This window comes from Perissodus microlepis, chromosome 23 (assembly GCF_051167445.1).
Source record: "Perissodus microlepis isolate ML-2025 ecotype Zambia chromosome 23, ASM5116744v1, whole genome shotgun sequence".
NCBI lineage: Eukaryota > Metazoa > Chordata > Actinopteri > Cichliformes > Cichlidae > Perissodus > Perissodus microlepis.
The window spans coordinates 32,172,723-32,194,092 of record NC_140482.1 but is presented as its reverse complement, the minus strand read 5'-3'; the positions used below and the strand labels follow the sequence as shown (position 1 = coordinate 32,194,092).

At 43.8% G+C, this 21,370-nt stretch overlaps 3 protein-coding genes across 6 annotated transcripts in view; 1 reads left to right on the top strand and 2 right to left on the bottom strand.

Annotated features, from left to right (window-relative positions):
* Positions 1-339, bottom strand: part of LOC146361817 (uncharacterized protein C1orf21 homolog) — a 29,886-nt gene extending 29,547 nt beyond the window's left edge. The window contains exon 1 of one of the 2 annotated variants that reach the window (XM_084922537.1): positions 114-339. The gene's annotated coding sequence lies outside the window, so the exon portion shown is untranslated. Of the gene's footprint in view, positions 1-73; positions 93-113 lie in introns of those variants that run through there. The other variant, XM_084922538.1, reaches the window with a different exon arrangement.
* Positions 340-907: 568 nt separating this feature from the next.
* On the bottom strand, positions 908-11,984 carry edem3 (ER degradation enhancer, mannosidase alpha-like 3). 2 transcript variants are annotated; one of them, XM_084922530.1, is made up of 21 exons: positions 10,719-11,984; positions 10,586-10,631; positions 10,370-10,470; positions 10,196-10,235; positions 9,815-9,927; positions 9,521-9,674; positions 8,548-8,682; positions 7,326-7,431; positions 7,039-7,136; positions 6,520-6,645; positions 6,354-6,437; positions 6,058-6,141; positions 5,653-5,777; positions 5,155-5,326; positions 4,916-5,061; positions 4,661-4,805; positions 4,159-4,350; positions 3,797-3,962; positions 3,390-3,575; positions 3,005-3,052; positions 908-2,088 (listed from the first exon to the last, which is right to left on the bottom strand). In XM_084922530.1, the coding sequence occupies exons 1-21, from the start codon at positions 10,805-10,807 to the stop codon at positions 1,730-1,732; spliced, it is 2,715 nt and encodes a 904-aa protein (XP_084778656.1). In that variant the 5' UTR covers positions 10,808-11,984; the 3' UTR covers positions 908-1,729. The 2 variants fall into 2 exon arrangements, with proteins under 2 accessions (XP_084778656.1, XP_084778657.1); XM_084922531.1 differs by lacking the exon at positions 3,005-3,052 and having other exon boundaries at positions 10,719-11,982.
* A 736-nt stretch (positions 11,985-12,720) lies between these two features.
* On the top strand, positions 12,721-20,842 carry npl (N-acetylneuraminate pyruvate lyase (dihydrodipicolinate synthase)). Of its 2 annotated transcripts, none has more exons than XM_084922536.1 (12): positions 12,721-12,869; positions 13,062-13,147; positions 13,314-13,387; positions 14,973-15,060; positions 15,225-15,282; positions 16,167-16,242; positions 16,357-16,449; positions 16,551-16,696; positions 16,784-16,830; positions 16,931-17,015; positions 17,110-17,149; positions 17,236-20,842. In XM_084922536.1, exons 2-12 carry the CDS (start codon positions 13,065-13,067, stop codon positions 17,376-17,378), a joined length of 933 nt encoding a protein of 310 aa, XP_084778662.1. In that variant the 5' UTR covers positions 12,721-12,869; positions 13,062-13,064; the 3' UTR covers positions 17,379-20,842. The 2 variants fall into 2 exon arrangements, with proteins under 2 accessions (XP_084778662.1, XP_084778660.1); XM_084922534.1 differs by having other exon boundaries at positions 13,044-13,147.
* The last annotated feature ends 528 nt before the right edge of the window (positions 20,843-21,370 follow it).

Here is a 21,370-nt window from a genome sequence, read left to right as displayed (position 1 = left end):
GAGAGCGCCCGATAATCACGGACACTCGGGAAACAACAACAAAAGAGTCCACGAACAGCAGGACAAACCGCACCTCTGGGACACATCAACAGGCAATCCCCGCTGCTACTTACTCAAATGAACCGGTTCCACTCGGTCCGGTGGAGGAGGAGAGTCGGGCGGTCTTCCGGCTGTGTCGGGCGGGATCTGCGCTATGGAGACTGGAGAGCTCAGGCTCGGAGCCGCGAGGGCTGAACGTAAACTGTGGCTTGCGTCATTTCACCAGGATGCCACTATTGCGCGCAGCAATGCAGCCATCTTGCTGAGGAGTGCCCCACCGAGCCACCAATCAGCGCCGGGCCCGAGCTGCACATCACCGCTGCGTAAAAACGCTCCTGAACAGCAGGAGAGCCGCTCGCATTCATGAGACACGCACGTAAATGTGCACAAAAAAGTGCTGGAAATGTACCGAGTACTCACCTACCTCTGTCGTGTACTTTTACTGTGTTTTCATTTCTTGGCACCGTATTAAAATAACCGCCAGCGAGTGTAAACATGGGATCGGTTCAGCAGATACTTGTACTTCTACTCAAGTGACAAAAACAGATTTAAATACATATTTCTGCTAAATACGATGAGCACTCTTGCAGCAGGGTTTGAATCACTCTGACAGTAATACCATGGCGCATACTGACAATTTCCCAATTACACGTCTGTCACGTTGACTCGAGTGATTTGATGGGGGTGTCCGCCCACTGCACAGAAACCTCTGTCGGAACAGAAGTGATTTTCACATCTCCTGCCTCTTTGTTCCACAAAAGCCAGCATGTGTTCATCATTTCCTCTCAAACAAGATAAAAATAATGGAACATTTTAATCACATTAGAACAGTCGGTGCAGTAAAACAGGAAAGCGACATTGTTAAACCTTCTGTTTGACTTTCTTTTTTTTATTATTAAATCAAGCACTCTGTGTTCAGACAGCAAGTTCCTCTCATTCGTTTTTATTTATTCTCACCCTGTCAACTTATTGGTTTATTTCTGCAGATCCCACAGCGCCCCCCCGTGGCGCCGTTATCCATCCCGTCGTGCTGCTGAGGGTGTGTCTGCTTCACCCTACATGGTCCAGAGGCTGTTGTGGTGTGAACCAGAACCTGAGCAAACAGCCCTGTAGTAATTTCAGTCAACATACATATTTACACCGACACGCGACTTAGTAAAGCCTTCAGCAATATCAAGCTCGGTGCTGAGATCCCGCAGCTTATCCATCACCAATCCTCATCAACTGTGATCAACGTGTACATACAATAAGGCCCGAGACCACCAAACAAGTAAACCTATGAACACGTTTAAATAAAACTGATTGGTCAGTGGGTTAATTTGTGAGAAAGCCACTGAGTTAAAGTGGTCAGAAATGCATAGAGAGAACAACAGTGAAGTAATGTGAAGTGGAAAGTGAGACAAAGTTAGAAACAGTGTGGTCCATGTCATGGTCATAATCCATCAGATAGAATCTGCTCAGACAAAACAGAAAGTGTAAGAACCTAAAAACAACTCCCTTATGGCCCAGAGACAGTACGTGGGTCGCCTTGGCACGCGATACCATTTGACGAGGGCAAGAGAATACATCATCCCCAGCTTCCTTTCGATTCATAAGACTGAGGCCGGTGACACGTGAAGATGCACTTCCTCGCGGTCGCTCCCCGTGGCGGGATCAGACCAGTCACAGGGCAGAACGCACCTAACGTCTGTCAGAGCTCATCCTTTTCCATCTGCTTGAAGGCCTCCAAGTCTTCTCGCCAATCAGCCAGCAGTTCGTCAACCGACTGGCTGCTTGAGTCCGTGTCTTCCTCGGGCTTCTCCTCCTTCTCCAAGTTTCTGTCCTCTTGAGGCTGAGCCACAGCCGGCTCCGCCTCTGCAGGTTTGACTTCCTCTTTTGGTGCACTAACTTCCTCTGCAGGACTAGTATCTTCATCCACTGGACTGACTTCCTCCGGAGCACTCTCGTCTAGCTCCACCGTGCTCATCTGCGACTGGCCTATAGGTTCGTGTGAGGTGGGAGTCGTTGCCTCAGTCAAGCAGTCCTCCTCCCTTTCTTGCACATCTGCACCTGAAAAGGAAGCAGGGGCGTGAGATGAAACAGCTTTACACACAAACACTCCTCCCCTCCCTCCTCTGCAATCTATAGATGCCTCCTGGTAACCATTCTCAGTCAAAAAATAGAACCGTTTTCATCAAGAGGCTGACAACTAAAACAGCATGATGCTGAATGTGAGTCATGTTTCCCAGAAGATAAAACCTTCCTCACATAGCTCCACAACTAAACTGAGAGTCGGCTGCGAAAACGAACCTGGCAGACGGATGCAGTGTGAATTTGACACAGATCTGGTCAGCGATAAAGCGTTTTCAGTCTGTTACCTCTTCTAAAAATGCAGCCGCTTTTCAGCTGCAGATTGTGAGCGAGTTAAGGAACGAGTGCGCCCGTTTAGGACTGCCGCTAACCCAGAGGCTTGCATGATTCAGGTGCAGATGGGTGCAGGCGATCTGGTCATTATGGTGTCACAGTGGCTCTGTGGTTGCACAGACTCGCCATTAATCAAAGGATCTGAGATCCAGGGTCTGCAGAGTGCACAGCAGATGCTCAGACCCAACCGCTCCTACGGTGCAGATGTGCAACTGGAAGTCATTCTCATAATAACGGCCTCTCTTTAAACTGTTCAGGATTCGTTAAAAAGATTTGTTTTTACAGCTGTTTATATCAAAGTAAAAGCAGATAAGTGTGGTTGTGTGGCTTCCTGTGAAACCTATGATGACCAAAGACAGAAAAAGCTGCTATGACTTAAACTCTTCGAGGGAGGAAATAGCAAATGACACATTTCTGTGATTGCACCAAGCTTCTTTGTGAAAGTCAGAAACAGAAACCTGAGGCAACGAGCCAGACTGCACATGATGACGACCGTCAAGCATTACTACAAAGAGGAAAAACAGAGATTAAAGAAGAGAGGGGAAAAAAAGCGCATACTTACTGCCCTCAATCAGGCTTCCAGGAAGAGGTTTACCTTTGAATATGGCCGCTGCTCATCAAAAAGGACAGAGTTTGCAAGAAAGAGAAGAAAGCAGGACAGAGAAGAGAGAAAGGCACCGTTACACAGCACAGAGAAAAGGAGGGAAAGAGCGATAAGGATGCAAACCTCCCCCATTTCCCATTATAACCACAACAAGTGGGTGGTTTTGGAATAAGCCGCAAGCTCTGAGACTTCAAATAACGCCCGAATCCCTGCACCCCATCTTTATTTTATGAAGCCACGTTAATGCTCAGTCAGCGGAGGCATAAATAAGCACACTGACGTGATGAGTCTCACGAAGCGAGTGGAGAGGAACAAAGAGGAACCATTAGGGAGAGTGTCACACCTCTGTCTCTGGCTTTGTCGCTCAGCAGCACCTCCACCTCTCTGTACTCCTTCAGCGCCTCCAGCAGGATGTTGCCTTCCTTGTGGAACAGGAAGAGGAGAGGCAAGGTGATGTCATCGGTGCTGCGGCCATCCCCCGCCATCTGAAAGAGTGGAGCTGTGTCGCTGCTGCTGCCCTCGTTATCGTCTGCAATGATATGGGGTTTTTTGTTTTTTTAAAACAGCTGCTCGTTTTTCTATATGAAACATAAAAAGAACTTATTGTTCGGGAATCTGGTCAGAAAAGTGTTGCTTTGCTGTTTAATCACGATGCTGTGAGCAGAAAATACTGGGCTGGCTGTCTTTGAGATAATTAGGTTGTCGAGCGCTAATCTAGTCACTGAGCAGTCATCTGCTGCTCGCGCTCACCAATGACTATGCCTCCAATGGCGCCAGCCTTCTGGATGTGCCGGGCCTTCTCTGCAAACATGCACTGACCCCTCTGGAGCAGAGCGATGTGACCCTGGATGTACTCGGCGTTAACGATCTCACTGCAGCCGCTGTAGGGCTCAGCTACAGTGACAAAGCCCCGCACCTGCACAGACGAGGCGGAAAAGAGGCGAAGTTACAGAAAGACACTAACAGCACGTATCTCAGAGCTCTGCGAGCAAGCACTCGTCTCTCCATCTGTGACCCTGAAGAGGAAACGTGAGCGCCTCGCTTACAAAAAAAACAACAGAAGGACCCTTCAGTGACCACTTGTAACCCCGAAGCTTGGCGAGCCCACTCACCCCTGTGGAACTTTTGGACAGATCCGTGCCAAACTGTGCCGGGCCGGCGGTCAGCACCACCCTGCCAAAGAATGGATGTGAGACGATTTGAATGGCTCTCGGAGGCAGCTGCTCTTTCTGCTGCTGACTGGACAGCTCCATCATCTCCTGCATGAACCGCACGCCGTCCTCCGCTGCCACTGCGCTCACCGCCTGCGGGCGACAGAGCGGGAGAGAGCGTTTAAAGGGTGTAAGGACCTGTGAAAGTCATCTGGCCCAAAATGTCGGATATCTTGTATGCGCACATGCTCTTCTGCATTTATTACTTATAAATTATAAAGAAATATTTTCAGATTTTAAAAGATATTTTTCCCCCATTGCTTCCAGAGACTGACTGTGTGGTCAGAGCGGTTCGTAATGAGCTTCTTAAACCTGGTTATTCTGATTCTAATGATCAGAGCGAAACAGCTTAGAAGCAGCAGTAAACCCACTTATGTCAGCTATGGATACTGTGTTTGTTGACCTGTGTAGCATGCTGGACCAGCTGAACCCTGCCATCCTTTAGGTGGATGAGACTGACTCCCATCCTCCTCAGCAGCTCCAGATGTTCAGGGTTGTTTGCCATGAAGTCCTGAGCCCTGAGGGGAGGACGGCCCATACCAGGTTCCCTGAGAGGAGGCATGGGAAGAAGCAGAGAAAATGAAAGACAGAAGAGGTGAGCGACTATAGAAAACAGATCATTACTGGCAGCCAGGTTTAACCTGTTTAGCATGCATACCTGTAAGGGGCAGGGCGCGGGCAGCTCTTATCAACGGCACTACGGATCGGTTCTCTCAGGATGCGAGGGAAGGCAGGGTCAGGAAACAGGAGGTGCGTATTGGGACAAGTCCAGTCAAAATTTGAGTCGTCCAGCTCCTCATCTGACTGAAACATCAGGAACCAGACGTTTAAATCAAAAGGTGTCCATGCTTTCATCACTTTCTAAAAGTTTTGTTACAGTGGAATCGTTTTCGTCACCGTTCGATTTGAGGGAGCAGGCGAGGAGTGAGGGGCCATGGAGAGAGACAGGGGCAGCAGGTGTGCCTCAGTCGTGAAGACGTAGTCCTCCACGTCAAACGGTATGTCGTGCGGTTCAGCAAACAGCAGGAACAGATACTTAAACATCTCAGCGAGGAAGAACGAGTCCATTCTGGGGAAAAAAAGACCAAATAAATTCTTTAATTTCTGGGAACTGCAAAGAAGTTTCCTTACTGCACAGCGACATGGATGCACATGTTTGATTCAGCAATCGGAGACACCCTCCCCAGATTCCTATCTTCTCCCAGTGTAGTTTATAAAATGCTTTTGCCACAATCCCCATCCAAAGATTAAATGATGGCACACCATCGAATGTGATAACATTTTGTTTTGTCCATGCATTATGTCCTGTATGCAAATCTAATGTGGTGTAAGCATATCTAAACACAGTGCCTGGTTTCACAATCGTCATTCAAATAAGGAGTCTATCGTTCCCACCGATCCTCGTGGCTGCCTGTCCGTACATCCTTCATTGCTGCAAAGCCGCAGGGAACACGAGCAAAGCGATTGAGGTTGTCCATAATGGTGCGACCTGCCTCCAGGTAGTAAGGGTCTCCTGTGGCCTGGAAGAACGAGAGGGCAGGAGTGTGATCACAACACAAGGAGAGCACATCAGTGATTTTTAATGAGACTACATATCTATAAACACATATCAGTGATCTGTATGTTGAAGGGTGCTTAATTATTCCAGCATTTCTGACAAACTAGATAAATTCTCATGCACCTTGAGATGTGTCAGAAACATAGTAGAAAAAGCAGGCTTAGCATAAACTACTGCATGATATTAATCCCGCACTGTGAAATGAGAATGCCTGCATTATGTCACACTACTTGATAAATTACCTTGTAAAGGAAATAGGTGCTCTCTGCAAATTCAGGCCTCAGGGGATGTTGGGCCCAGTGTACCCTGAAATCAGTAGTGAAGGCCTGAGGACAACCGGAGAAGGACAAAGGGGTCAGCGCAATCGTGCTAAGCAGCGTAAATAGAACAGACAGATGAAGGGAAAATGCAGCAGTGTAGCAATAAATGCAAGCTTGTTCGTTTCAAACTGTTTTAGTTGGCAGCACAAGTCACATGAGGTTATCTGACCGAGTGGTTAAATTTCACTGAGAAGATGAAGCCAACAGTGACAGACTACCTCTGGCAGGAAGTTGTGTTTTTTGGTAACTTGGTACAACATCTCATGAGTCTCGATGGCAGGCCGGATATCTCCCTTCAGCACCTGGGACATAAGAAATGTTAGTCGTGTTACTGAAATGCTAAACGACCAGCAAATGGTTCGAGTTCACGTGATCTAATCTGACCTGCAGCCCTGGGAAGAAGGCCAGCAGAGAGTCCATCCAGGTGCGAGCAGGAAGCAGAGGTTTGTGGATGTGGACGTCCAGCAGCAGAGGAGGCTGGCTAATGTACTTCATGATAGATGCGTAGTGCTAAATGGGACACGCAAAGAAGACACAACCGTTAAGATAAACAGAACAGACTATATTTTGTTTTATTACTTATTAACTGTAAACTGTGAGCCGGTTTGGTGTGACTTGGCAGGTGTGTGCATGTTTCCAGTCCCGTCAGTGAGAAGAGAAAAGATAAATACAGAAATCTGTCATGTATAAAAAAGTTCAAACTATTCTTCTTGGGTAACAAAATGTTCTAGGAGCGTCACACGAACAGCGACCTTTGTGATCAAGGACTCGGCTCAAGCGAGCAATCTTAAATCTGTAACGCTGCTTCATAAGGGAGATGCCATTGTGACAAATGCTATTATTCACACAGTGAAGCATCAGATTACTCCAGCAAAGTGTGTGTCTGTGTGTGTGCGTGCTTACAATATTGAACCGTTCCAGAAACAGGTCATCTCCCAAGAGGACGTAGGCCTTTAGCAGGTATTCGTAATACGAATCAATTCCCGCTCCGACTCCGCTGTCTGGAACACACAAAATCATCACTTTATAAGACAAGAGGAGTCAGAGGACACACAAGAGTTCTAGTTCACCCACAAGATCCTACCGTACTTCAAATCCCTTTTCCTATTTCCTTCCTTCAATAACAAATACTGCCCCAGTCTTTCTCTCTCTTCCTCAGTCACAAGTCCTCCCTGTACATGCTCTCTCACCTCTTCGGACCCACTCTCCAGAGTGGATGTTGATAGTGGTTCCCACCAGATTGCTGTTTCTCTGCCTCTTCTCCCAAAGAAAGTCCAGAGCTCTCCGGGCATGGGCCTGTGATAGGGGAAGGGTGCTTTATCGATTAACCAGGAAAAATCCATCTGCAGCAGCTCTGCACTCATTGAAGGATTACAGAAACTGACTCTGTGCTTATTCAGCAGTTTACTGCTGCCAGGAACAAAAACAGTGTGGAGCACAGAGAAAGCCAAAGAAAAATACCTGTAATCAGAATAACGCTGATTTAAAAAAAAAAACTAAACACAGAGCAAATATTTCCTGATGTGACTCGTTTTATTATATTTCCACAAGCGGCTTTTTAAAAAAGGAAAATGACACGTGCAGAGGATAAATAAAGGCATATTTAGCTGAATGACAACATGGCGTTGTGCTTACTGGAATAGTTAAAGGAAACGAGACTTGGCATTTTAAATTACTTGACTTTATGTGAGGTCAAAAATCTGCAGGGCAAACTAATGAAACAGAAACACCATCAGGTGCTTCCTGATTAACATCAGCGCAGAATTGAACAGAAATGATGACAAGCAGCAATTTCAAGTCTGCGTGCACTTGTGTAACAGCAAAAAGGGAACTGGGAAGATGTTTTTGTTCTCAAAAAGAGGTGACTGAGCTGAGTTTACTCAGTTACTCTAAATATGTGCAGCCCCAGGCGGAGGGTAAAACACAGGTGGTTACGGTGTATCATCATTAAGATACGGGCACTGTTAAAAAAGTACATGTTAAACAAGAAAAAACAGAACGACATCTCACCTGTAAATATGAGACACTACGTGGCATTATAATATTTACATATCATTACATAACAAGGTGGTTTCATAAAGGCAAGGATCTGCAAACTGATCTCAAATGAAACTTAAACTGCATGTTGGGTGTGGCTGCTTGAGACACAATAAGAGCTCTCAGACAGCCATCAAGTGCAGGGTGCAGAAACGGTGAGGTGATACAACTAAAACAGAGACATGTGGTGTGTAAGTGACTGCAAATGTTAAAAAGACTAACAGCTCAATCTGAACTAGATCAGCAGAGGGAAAACGGATGATGGAAAAAGATGAGCCGATTTTAAATTACTGCTGAAATGTGTTGCTCATGATGCTTTGCTGAGTGCTAATGTCCCCGCTGCACCACGTGATCATACGACCGGCCACGTGTTACCTCAAACACAGGGTCCCCAGTGAAACGGCTTAAAGCGGCAAACTCCAGGATGATGGTTCCCGCGCACGCTGTGCAGGTGTCCGTTTCCGTGCCCGTCCTCGTCTCGGGCCCCCTGACCCCATGTTTCAGGTTCACCTGTCAATCGGAAAGGAAAAGAAAAACATTAAAACTCTGCTTTGAGAGACGCGTTTGATCTTGCGAGAGGATTTGAAAACAAGTCGGCCGAGAGAACTTCTGCATCGGGGAGCGGTGACAGCTGCGAGCGGTGACAGCTGCGAGCGGAGCAGCGAAGCAGAAAATGGAAACATGAAGCCGTGAAGTGAAAGAATGCCCCGAGCAAACGCAGGTAACTGTTTGCGGTATGTGAATAAACTCAAACATTTATTTTGTAATACACATAAAACAAAACATCTTTACTAAAGATTCTGCAAGTCTTCTATTTTTTTCCATCGCACAAACGTGGATCGCCTCTATGACTGCGTCACATATGACCTGCACTCTTCTTACTGAACAACAAGCGAGCTGCTGCTATCCTCCAAGCCGCAGAACATCAATAACACCCCTTTTTTTAAAAACTACATTTGGAAGCCTTCTGTGCATTTAATAAAAGAAGTAACACTGCTAGAGTTGGCTTTTGGCTTTATTCTTGCAAGAAGGAATTCAGTCAGTACAAGGTACTCATGGCGTTGTCCTGAGGAATTCATCTAAGGATCCATACCCTGCTTATATAAGCCCCCCCCCCCCACAATCTGTTGCCAGGCAGAAAAACAGCCAACCTACCCAGATCAACCACAGCTCAACAGGATATATGCAGCATGTAAGTTAAACAAAAATGTAACTGCCCAGAGGCAGGAAGCAGGACACTGCCTCAATTAGGGAGACCCTGCATACCTGCACTTCTACGACCTGCAGGGGTCAAGCCTACATCAGCTTACATACAGTCTGTAATTCCACCCAAGTGTTTCTGTCTCACCCTGGGATAAGGCAGGCCGCTGCTGGTGTTGAATGCGGGCAGCAGTCGAAGCCCCAGGTCTTTGGCCATGTGTAGGAGCTCATCCTGGTACCACTGCATGTGCTGACCTCCTTCTTTCAACATCACGGCCATGGAGTGTCCTCCCAGCAGACCTCTGATCAGACGCACGCACACACAACATCCACATACAGCGAATTTAGTACAACGCAATCCTATCATTTTAAAATGTGGGACAGTGCACGGGCTTGTATTTGTTGACTTTAACTATCTGAAGACAATTTAATCCAATCTCACCCGAGGACTCGAATGTTGGTCTCAAAGACGGACACGACGATGTCGTTGTCCAGCCGCACGTCTGACAGGACTCGCCTCACTGCGTCTTCAAACTCTGTCGTCTTATTTAAAAGCTGCAAGCCAGAAACGGATGACTGTGAAACTGGGCTCAATTACACATAGTTTAAATATCAAATGAAATGCACTGGAAAGAAAAATAATCCCAGAAATACCTAACAGGGAATTTATATTTAGTATTAAGGACTCTAGACACAGTGCTCAGATTTAATTGTTAAGCAAAACAGCATATGGAATCATCTGTTCTACACAGCCTGCGATTCTTATTCATTTATTATTTTTCATTAAACAAATAAACATCAGAAGCAAACAAAGCCTACTCACCACCAAAGTGTCCAGAGTATCGATGAGAGTCAGCGAAAACCTTTCAGGGGGAAATCGTAGCAGTTTATCAAGAGTGACACAAACAGACAAAACTTCCTGACGAGCTCCAAAGCAGTAAGGTAAGTAAATCGCCTCGGACTGCTGTGGTCATAACAAAGGCAGCCTGCTACTCACTTGCCAAGTGCATCATCTATGTCTCCACGACTGGGCTCGAGCCCACGGACTCGTCCTCTGCACGTTAGAGGCATCAGCTCATCAGCTGGGTACGCATGGTCCTGGGAAACACACAAACACACTTTAGACAAAGTGCTGATGCTGTTGACTGGACTGTTTGTTCGCAGATTTGAACAAATAAATAATGAACTTCACTCAGCTCTTCTGTTTACTCACCATATAGTTCTGATATGCATGATCAAACATCTCAACCACTTGGTTCCTTAAACAAAAGCAGAACGGACAGAAGTCAGCAGGTATAACATCTGCTCAGATGAGAAAAAGCACGAGTGTTTTTTCTTCAACTTACTTCAATCTCTGCTTCTCCTCCCGGGACATGGCCTGTCCAGGGCTACATAATGCTCCAAACAGCATCAATAATAACAGTACTAGTGGCATTGCGGTGTGCTGGGAAGATTACAGCTAAATGCATACAAACCTAAAAGTACACTATCTAATCTTTGAGACCACCCTGACAAACTAACTTATGCCATCCCAATCATTCTTTTTTTTTTTTTAGCTTTCCCTGTGAGGTAATGTCTAATGAGCAATGCTCAAAAACAGCACGAAGAGTTAGTTTTGGCTACTTCCACTCTATCGGTGTAGACCCCAAGGAGTGGCTAGGTAAAATGTGCGTCCACAGCTGAAACTACAGGTAAATATCTCAGCAGGAATGAGTTCAAGTAACCAGATATTTAAGCCTAGCTGACAGTATGTGCCAGCGACTGGTTGTAGTGGAAATGTGCGCCACCTCTTGGGAACGGGTCCCTGTACGTGTCACACCTGTTTACGTTCCCAGGTTCTCACCTGGGCTGATTCTACACAGGATGTGTGACACGTTGTCATGGAAAACCCTGACGTTACATTTAAAACCCCATTAAGACGAAACCACGCCGTGCCAAAACCAATCCAGCTGGAAACCAAACCGCTGTTTTCCAGATGTTTTCGCCTAACACACCAGTGGGGAATGTTGGGAAAGCTTCTCTTTTTTACGTTATAACGGTTCCCGGTGATCTTTATAACTCAACGTGAGCCAAACCAGACTGTTCCGAGTTAACAGTCCTTGCCTTATCTGTGTTTATAACTCCTGTCCTCAAACAGCCTGGAACAAATTAAACCAAGAGTTAAGGCAACACTTCCGGCTATCGCCCGGCCTGTTAGATGAAAAGCTTACTACAGGAGAGTTAATGATTTCCTCCTCTTGACAGCTCTCTATCGTCTGCTACTCAGAAGAAGCCGAGCACTTGTCGGTCTCTAATTAGCTGAGCGGCGCTAACTAGCCGGGCAGGTGACAACGGGCGACCCGGGAATACGAGATGGGTCGAAAAAACACCTCTCCATCGCTGAACGGCGGGCCTTTCCTGGGTATCTTCTCCGTGTTTTTTGCGATTAAGTTGATAATTTCGCCGTACGGCTGTGTTTCCCCAAGCTAGCTGCCGTCAAAAAACCGGATGCTGTTACGATGAAAACGTCAACAACATCCGCTTCCTGGAAGAGCAGGCGTTGTGGTCGTAGGTTTTATTTGTCCTGCAGCACTTTCTGTCAGGCTCAGAGATGCAGTTAAAGAGCTATCGGTTGGGATTTAATGTAACTCCGAGTCAGTAACCAGCCTGGCAGAAAACACATAGGCATACTGATGATGTTTGTATGGGAGTTACACACATTACACCTCCGGTAGCATGACGGTTACACAACGAGGCGGAAGAGCTACCTGACAGTCAAAAATGAGGAACAAAAAATAAATTTTCACTCCTGTGTCGTTCATGAAAGCTCGGAAAAAGTACAATCACAGCGATTAAATTTGCAATCACGGCGTTTAATCTAAGGCAAAAAACACAATAATATTCTAATAATTATCAGTACCGCAGACGAAACAAATTCAGCCAAATATCTGTCATTTTATGTGAATTCCTGCTTTCATTATGTTTTCTTTGTTTACTATTAGTAACTTTTGCTTGTATTGCACAGCGTTATTGCTCCCCGCCTGTAAAACTAGATATTTCACTTATGTGACTGTCCCGTAACTGTATGGCCACATACAAAATCTATTCTAACTTTTTACTACTTTTCTGTACGCGCTGGTAGCGCTACAATTAAAAAATATCCTGATGGAAATTGAATGCACCATGAATGCTGAGTAAATTCAGTCCTATCAATACATTAAAAAAACAGTCTGATATGTGTGTGCGTGAAGGTGAGGAAGGTATTTAATTTGAAATATTTTAATATAAAAGCGGATAAAGTTCATATTTACTTGTTATCCAATTCCCCCCCCCCCCCCCCCCAAACTAACTACATTTCCCATGAATCTTTGCGATGTCACTTGACGTTTAGTTGTTTGATGTTCACGTGACGAGCATTTCAGCAAATCCTTGTCCAAGAAAACAAGTTATAACCAGAGATCCACTTCCCTTAAAACTGGAACCTGTGCCAGCGGCTCCCAGAAGGAAAGACCGTGCAGGTAAGCTGGAGATCGTCTTTGGAGCTGCTTTTGATGCTCCATAATTTCCTTTTCATAGTATATCAGTTTACAACCCATCTTCTGTTTACACACCGTGCCCCTGCGCTCTGTGATGTATTATAAAGTTTGTTGCTCGCCTGTTTGTTTTGCGGTGTTTCTTTTGTTTCACTCCAGTGTGCCTCTCTATGCCAGAACATGATGTCTATCATGGCTCCTGCCGCCGACAAAAAGCTCACAGGACTTGTTGCAGCCACATTCACTCCGATCACCAGTCAAGGGTAAGGAGATCTGAAGCCTCTTTCCTCCCGTGTGTCTGTTCAGTAAAAGTGTGTGAGATGTATTGAAACTGGGGAGGCGCAGGGACGGGCATCTTACACACCTGTTGTCAGGTATTGTTATTTGCCACATGTGTAGGTCTATATTTTTCACATTCTCCCAAAACAGTGAAATCAACCTATCAGTGATTGGACCTTATATTGACTACTTGAAAGAGAAGCAAGGTGTAAATAACGTGTTTGGTAAGTTTACCTGTGGATTCTTTCTTTTTATATTTGTGTTTTTTCTGTATCCCCACCTGAATCAACTCTAATATTGCATGATTCATCCGCTGATTTGTAGACATACTGTTGTTTTACTGTGGTAGATATGTTGCTCCTTTGTTAATCACATTAACCCTCTTCCCTGGTGTTAAAAATAATCTAAAGTATGGTTTTATATGTAGTCAGAGTTGGATAAAACCATAGCAAGTTAGCTGAATTGCACAACTCAATAAAACATTATTGACTTCTTATAAAAATCCCATGTAAGCATTTAACTAATGATTCCTTCTGAGTATAATATCCAGCTCTTTAGAAACTTTGCATCAATTTTTACTCGAATTATTGCCTTTATGAAATATTGTATATCACATCTATCATATCCATGCAAGGATGCAACACACTGGTCTCCTGCAACTGCTGGGACGGTGTATTCAAAATTAGTCCCAGCTAATGCATACCTTTGGTGTGAAATGTCCACAGATAAACAGAGAAAACAAAGAGTTACCGCAAAAATCAACTCTGGATTATGAATGCAATGTTTTTGTTGAACTTGCAGTGACGTGTGGCTGGAGGCAAACTAGCCCAGAGAAAAGAATGAAACATGCAAAGAAACCCCACTCAGTCTCAACCTTTGAATATTTCTTTGTGTAATCTGATTGGTGGGATTATTCTGCAGTTTTCCTGCTGTGTCCAGTCCACAAAACACTAAAAACCAGGTGCCGTGAGGCAGTTATTGCACCGTTGTTCCTCCAGGAAACCAACCTCCACAGGGTGCCTTTTTAATGCTGCTGTTAATGAAGACCATTGCTTCCTCGTGTAATAATATTCCTGGGAAAAGGGCACATTGGTCTTTACGCTTGTTATTTGCAGTTTAAGCATTCTTCTTCAGTTCAGACACTCATCCTTGAAATTTCTGCTCAAGCTGAAGTAGATTCCCACGTCTCGAGTGCCGGCTGTTATCTGCGGCTCTTTTGGTGGCACATACATGGAGAAATGTTTAGATAATGTCAAGATCCTGCCCTTTCCTCTGCACAGCTCTCCCCGTGAGCCAGGCGTGACTCTGGAATGCTTACCGCTTCATTTTCCACTTCACCAAAAGCCCTTTGAATCACTATAGCTCAGCCTGAGCTTCTCCTGTGTTAACGTCTCATTTCCACACTACTTTCTGTGAGTGCTTAGTCAGCAGAGGATGTTTGTGCTGATCTTTGTACCTCATTGTGTTTTTATGCTCTTCCAGCTCTATTTAATTTCCCCATCATTGTCTGCACCACTGCTTTCTAGACTTGAAATAGTTTTGTGCTGTGAATTATCGCACAGTTAGCAGTCTGTGGCGCAAGTTCCACGATGACTGGTTCGCAGTGGCGGTTTCCTTCATTTCTTACAGTTTTTCTATCCTTTGCTGAAGTGGTGGCAAGTGGGCTGTGCTAGACTATTATAGGCTACGCCATCCTTTTATGTCTATTTATTGACATGCTTTTTGATCTTGTTTGGTTTTTAAGACTGAGAATCTTGAGATTTAAGTTTCAGTGATGTGGAACTTGGACAGACGTTTCTTTGCTTGCAGTGAATGGCACCACGGGCGAGAGCATGTCTCTCAGTGTGGAAGAGAGGAAGCTCCTGGCTGAGGAGTGGTGTCGAAAAGCAAAGGGCAAGTGAGTCATTGCAGGCAATTAGATTTTTACTCAAAAAACCCCCAAATTACGCAAAAAAACAAGCACATGCACATTGTAGCTATTCCCTAGAGTCACCATGGGCTTTAAAGTGTTAAGTATACAGTTAAAAAATAGATATTGAGGAAATGTTCTCCTCTCCACAGGATGGATCAGGTGATTGTTCATGTTGGCTGCCTGAGTCTTAAAGACACCCAAGAACTGGTGAGTTACGTCATGATTCCATTTTCTGTCGAGCTCCTGTGTGAAAATATGTTTAAATTTAGTAACACAGGGTTAAAGTGGAGTTTCCGCCACATTGACCTAGTCAGGCAGTATCACAGGCTTAGCCTCGCCTTAACCTGAGGTGTACACAACATGGCCATTAGATAAGTCAGATTTAATATTAGCAGTGTGTTCAGGCACCACATGTGCCCGCAGTAAAAATAAAACACTGTTTCTATATTACTTTATATTAAATGTGTTCAGTTTAAATGGTAAAGCTATTGAAATGTGAGGCAGTCACTGTGTTGCAGGGGGCTGAGTCCAGGAAATATCTGGTCCCAGTCAGCGAATAATCTGGCACATGACGTCCTGTGTGACAGTCATGTGTCAGTTAAAGAACAGCATGTTGTTTGGTGCGGGTTAGAGGTCCGTTCATTGTGTCACAACCCTGCTTAAAAGAGTCTGACAAAGAAGTCAACAAATCAAACTTATGTGTGTGTCTGTCAGCACATGAGCGTGCATGCAAGGCCTGAGTGCACAGTAAGTCTGAGCGAGTGTGTCAAAGAGGAAAAAACAGCCAATCAGGAGGAGAGGAGAGAGCAGACTGTGAGGCCTGGTGTAAAGTCTCCAGAGCACATGATGTCGCACATGATGTCACACATCACGTGACCAGTCAGAGATGTTATCAGGCAATGGTGTTTATTGTGGTGATTAGAAATCTATTCAGAATATCCAAATGTCATAGTTAATAATTTGCCTTGTTATTAATATCTAATTAGGTTTTTCTTTCTTTTCCTTTTTTTTTTTTTTTTTTTTTTTATTTTATTTTTTTTTAGATAATTGATAATCCATTCATTTCCTATCTTTCATTGTCCTTCTTCCAGGCTCACCATGCAGCACAGATTGAGGCCGATGGTATAGCAGTCATTGCTCCGTCCTTCTTCAAGCCCAGCAGTGCAGGTGTGTGATGTTTTTAGACATGCATATTGCAGCATTAATAACACATTTCATACATGACAACATGTGAGCCTAAACAAAAACCTCTGCATCTCTTTTCTTGTCACCCCGCTTCAGATGTTTTGAGGACCTTTCTCCAGGAAGTGGCTTCAGCTGCTCCAACTCTGCCCTTCTATTATTATCATGTCCCATCAGTCACTGGTGTTAACGGTGAGGCAGTCTGAGATTTGGACATTTCTAAGTATTTAAATTTCATATGTCTTTTATAATGTGTGGTTTGTTTTTTTTTCCTGTTTGTTTTATTTCTTCAGTGAAAGTGAGAGAACTAATAGAAGGTATTGAGAAGGTCATCCCTTCCTTTAGAGGCGTCAAGTTCACTGGGAGTGACCTGATGGACTTGGGCCAGTGTATCAGTTACAGTCCGCCTCACTGGTCAGTCCTCTATGGCGTGGACGAGGTCAGTCTTTCCTCTTTTTGTAGCCTGTTGTCACTTTAACCTTAGCCGTGGAACTATCCTAAAAAATGTAATTTGTTTTAAAAATAGCAACTTCTAGGAGCTTTGGTAATGGGAGTCCATGGAGCAGTTGGCAGGTGTGTGTGTGTGTGTGTGTGTGTGTGTGACTTTTCATTTGCACAATGCTCTGTCTTTATTCCTTCTCTATGCTCAGTAGTTTTATTTCTCTGCACGCAGCACATATAATTACGTAGGATGTCACGTCAACAAGCTCATATCAGCGTTCGAGACCGGCGACCTCGTCCAAGCCAGGACGATACAGGTACTGCTGATCTCTCTACCGCTGCTGTGTGTCCTTGATCATTTGTACCACTTTGCTCACATCTGTACATCTTTAATCTGATTTCCACGAGCAGTTCAAGATTCAGGAGCTTCTGAGTTTTGCCATCAAACTTGGTGAGTGATAGCTTTGCACTGACGTAGTAATCCTCTAATGGTGTCTTTTTTTTCTGCATTTTATAATGTGCTGTTGTTGCTGACAGGTTTTGATGTGGGAGTAAACAAACAGTTGATGAACGAGCTGTCGGGCTTGGATCTGGGACCCCCTCGTCTCCCGTTGATGACATGTCCAGCTGCTCGTGCTCTGGCCATCAAACAGAAATACGACAGCATCTTTCCTGAATAACTTGAACATGCTTGAACATCCCTCATTCCAATAATAGATTACACAGACTCTCTCCAAAGAGTTTCTCCATATTGTTAGGTCTTTACCCAACTGTGTTAAGTGTCCTTGTATTAGTTAATTGTGAACATGACATTATACAGGACTATGCAAAAGTCTTGAGCCACCCTTCATTCCTTTATATTTTCCTTCCAAGGAGCCAGACTTTCTTATAATCTTTAAGTTCTCGAGGCTTTCAGAAAGCTGCTTATTCACTCACTTTTGATCCAGTCCTTGTACCTGAGCATTTCCAGAGGAATGTGAATGATTCAAGCATGAAAAGGTTCCTAACTCAGGGAATGAACCAGCATGCATCTGCTCTTATATAACTATCATTAGCTTACAGCTTTAAGTGTTTGAGGTATGTGCTAACTACAAAATAAAGACAAGATGATAGTTTATTGAATTTAAATGAAATTTGCAGATTGTTTCAGTGGAGTTTAATAAACTCAGCTGTCTGGTCCTTGCTATCTAAAATATAACAGGACACCGGAGTATATTCTCGAGCATCTCACACTTCTGATAATCAGTTGTCTGCTTGAGGTTTATTCAGCTGTGTTAAAACTATAATTTTAATCTCAGCCAAACCGATTTACTCAGGAATAAATAAAATACTGAAAAAAGCCAAACAATAACATTTTTAAGTTATCTAAGTGACTTATATATCATGTTTAACCTGAGTAGCGAAAGATGGCGGTGGGTTTGAAAACGATTTGCGAGGAGTCCGGTGTTCTCACCGGCTCTAGTGAGCCTTGAACCCCGGCTAGCTATCGAGCTGGTGGGTGACGTCTCCGAAAACGTCGGGGCGCTTTTGAAAATATGTGGTGTCTTGATAAACTGAGCAGATATTTGAGGTTTATACAGCTACATTCTCGCCTGAAAATATGTTAAACGTTTATTTTGTGACCTAGAAAGAATAATAAGAGTAATATTAAAACTAACTAGCTGCCGCCATTGTTGGAAACTGAGCAAGGCCGCGATGGGCCGCGCTATGAATTCTGGGACACAGTTTTTTCTTCTTCGGGGTTTAATGGCAGCTGGCATCCTTGTACATGCAGTGCTGCCATCTTCTGTTTCAGTCCGTTATTACAGTCTTAAATCCTACTACTTATTCCTGCGTCTTTTGGGATCTTACAAAGCTTCAAACGACGCGTTGACTATTAAATTAGTCCTCGACGATTTTGATAGTCGACGTAATCGTGGCAGCCCTACCTGAATCTATGAAAAGTATCAAAGATGATGATAATTAGACATAAAACATTTTTTGCACCAACAAGATGATTCCCAAACAGCTATTAGCCAAAAAATCCTGGCATATTTTAGCACGATGTGCAGTGTCTCCTTAAAAGTCTGTGCAAAGTGGACAGAAGAAGAAGTCTTACCTGCTGCCGATGAACAGTATCTGAAAGTCATGTCCTTAAAAAAAACATGAAATAATTGAAAGTTTAGTTCATTATTTTGTCAATATGTACAGCGGTACACCAGCGAGATGGTGCTCCATCATGTCTGTGAAGGTTCTCAGTCATCCAGGTCATCGTAGTCTAAGAAGCTTGGAAAGAAAAGTGTCTGGACTTCTTTAAGTTTCCTTGAAGACGTTTCACCTCTCATCCGAGAAGCTTCTTCAGTTCTAAGAGCAATTTATTGTGGTGACACTCATATAGGGCTTAAAATCTGGGACTCCCCACCAATTGCTCTTAGAACTAAATAAGCTTCTCGGATGAGTGATGAAACGTCTTCAAGGAAACTTAAACAAGTCCAGACTCTTTTCTTTCCAAGCTCCTTAAACTACAATGACCTGGATGTCATGCTTTGGGGTGCATTTCTGTCAGTGGTGTTGGAGACTTTTGTTAAAACTGATGATTTATGAACACAGAAAAGCACCATCAGAGTTTGATCCACCATGCAGTAACATCTGGACAGCATCTGATTGGCAGCATCTTCATTTTTCAGCATGACAATGATCCCAAACACACTGCCAGCGCAGTGAAAGCATACCTTGGAATACTATCAGTCACTGATGGGCCTCCTCAGAGCCCGAAGCTCAGTATTACTGAAGCAGTGTATGATCATCCAGAGGCAGAAACATCCAAGAAGCCTGAAGAACTGTTCCTGAAGATCCTCACAGAGATGACAGAGAGCTGCTCAGAGTTCAGACTATGCTAAAGGATAAATGTGCTAAACATACAAACTCAGTTTTTGCCTTATATGCTGTTTTTCCATGTATGTTTGAAACAATCGCTGTACCTGTTTCAAAATTTCATAGCAAAATATGAAGAAACAAGGGGTGGCTCCAAACTTTTGCCATGTACTGAGTAAAATAAAAATTAAATTCAAAATAAAATACTTCAGTCATACACTGTTTAACTACAACATTATAGACTGAATACTGAGTGGGCTAAACCTATGCCAGAAAAACACAGTGAGGCGTGAACAGGAGCCCTCTGAGCTGTTGGATCTTGGTCAGCAGTGGGCTGCAGAGACGAGCCTCGTTGGATTGGAACAGCTCCGACACATCCTCCACATTCTCGATCAGAAGCTCCAGGCATCTGGAAAGCTTTTTTTGTTTATGTATCTTTAGCCATTTTTTTAGGAGTATATTTGTGTACTAGGACCTACGGTTTACCAGCAGAACATCACATTGTAACACACTAACATAAAAAAATCAGTTATTCCCCTCATGTAGGAGTGTTTTTCATTTTGTAGCTGCTCTGTAACCAGCTGTTTCACGTTACCAAACCTTTAATGTTCGAGGTGTAAGCAGGCGAAACAGGGCAGAAGTAAAAATCTTATTTGTTTTTTGACAGCCACATGATGTGTTTGTAGCGAGCGTATGTATTTTTATGGGCATTCTCCACTGACTTCAAAGGTTTGATCTTTTAATGTAATATGGAAAAAATGATGCTGTAGAAAATGTAGCACCGTTTTTACATTTGTGAGAATGGAGACCGTCACAAATCAGCAGTGTTATCCTGGTCTTACTGTTTGAAACCATGACTGAAGCTGATTTGACTCATGTCAGTGCTCCTATTTAAGACGCATGGAATGACATTTTAATAACAACTGGAAATGATCTCTTTAGAGTACAAAAGTTAAAAAGTGGGCATCATTACTTCACTTCTCGACTTATTGTGAGGTTCCAAATGGACTTCAATTGAATACAAAATTGAAAATGACAGTTATGACGAGCTGTATCCTTGAGAGACAGGATAATGAAGACGGAAGTTAAGTAATATGACCTGTTGAATGAAAAGGTGTCGGACATTATAAAGATCCTAATGATGAAAGGGAGCATTGAACACATGAGAAGAATGAGGCCTTGATTATGTTTGTTGATTATTGTTTGCTTTCTGTCTTAAAAGGGAAATGTACTGTAACTATAACAGTCAGGCATTTATTACTAATAAAGGAGTTGATCTCTTTGCTGATTAGCACTGATCATGTTTCTTTTAGTGTTTGTAGAGACTAACTGGAAAACTGAGTACACGGTCACCGCGTCCATAGGACCCGAGAGGGTATCGGCCTGGTGCTGCTGATCAAATGCACTGCAATATGATTATCAAGTGTGAGAACTTCTGTGAAGGCAGTTCAGGTCTCTGGCATTCAGATGTTTTAATGCCAGGAGCAGACGCTGCAGTAAATTCACCCCCAAAGTCAGACCTTGCAATTCTCAGATCAACTGTCTAGTTTTTATTTTTAATCCAGTACACACACAAAAGAATTTTTTCTTTGCTTAGTTTAACTTTAAAGTTTTGTTTCAGATGACTGAAATACATTGCCGATGGATTCAGCTGCTGAATTAACCATCTCCCATCCAGGATATTTTGGAATATTTTGCATTTTTTCATCCTCAGCATGCTTATGCGTGTTCATTTGTGTACTTTCAAATCATTAAGAATATCAGGCACAAGTGCGCTGACTGGTTTTTGTGTTTCACAGTCAGCACATTCTTTAGTCCT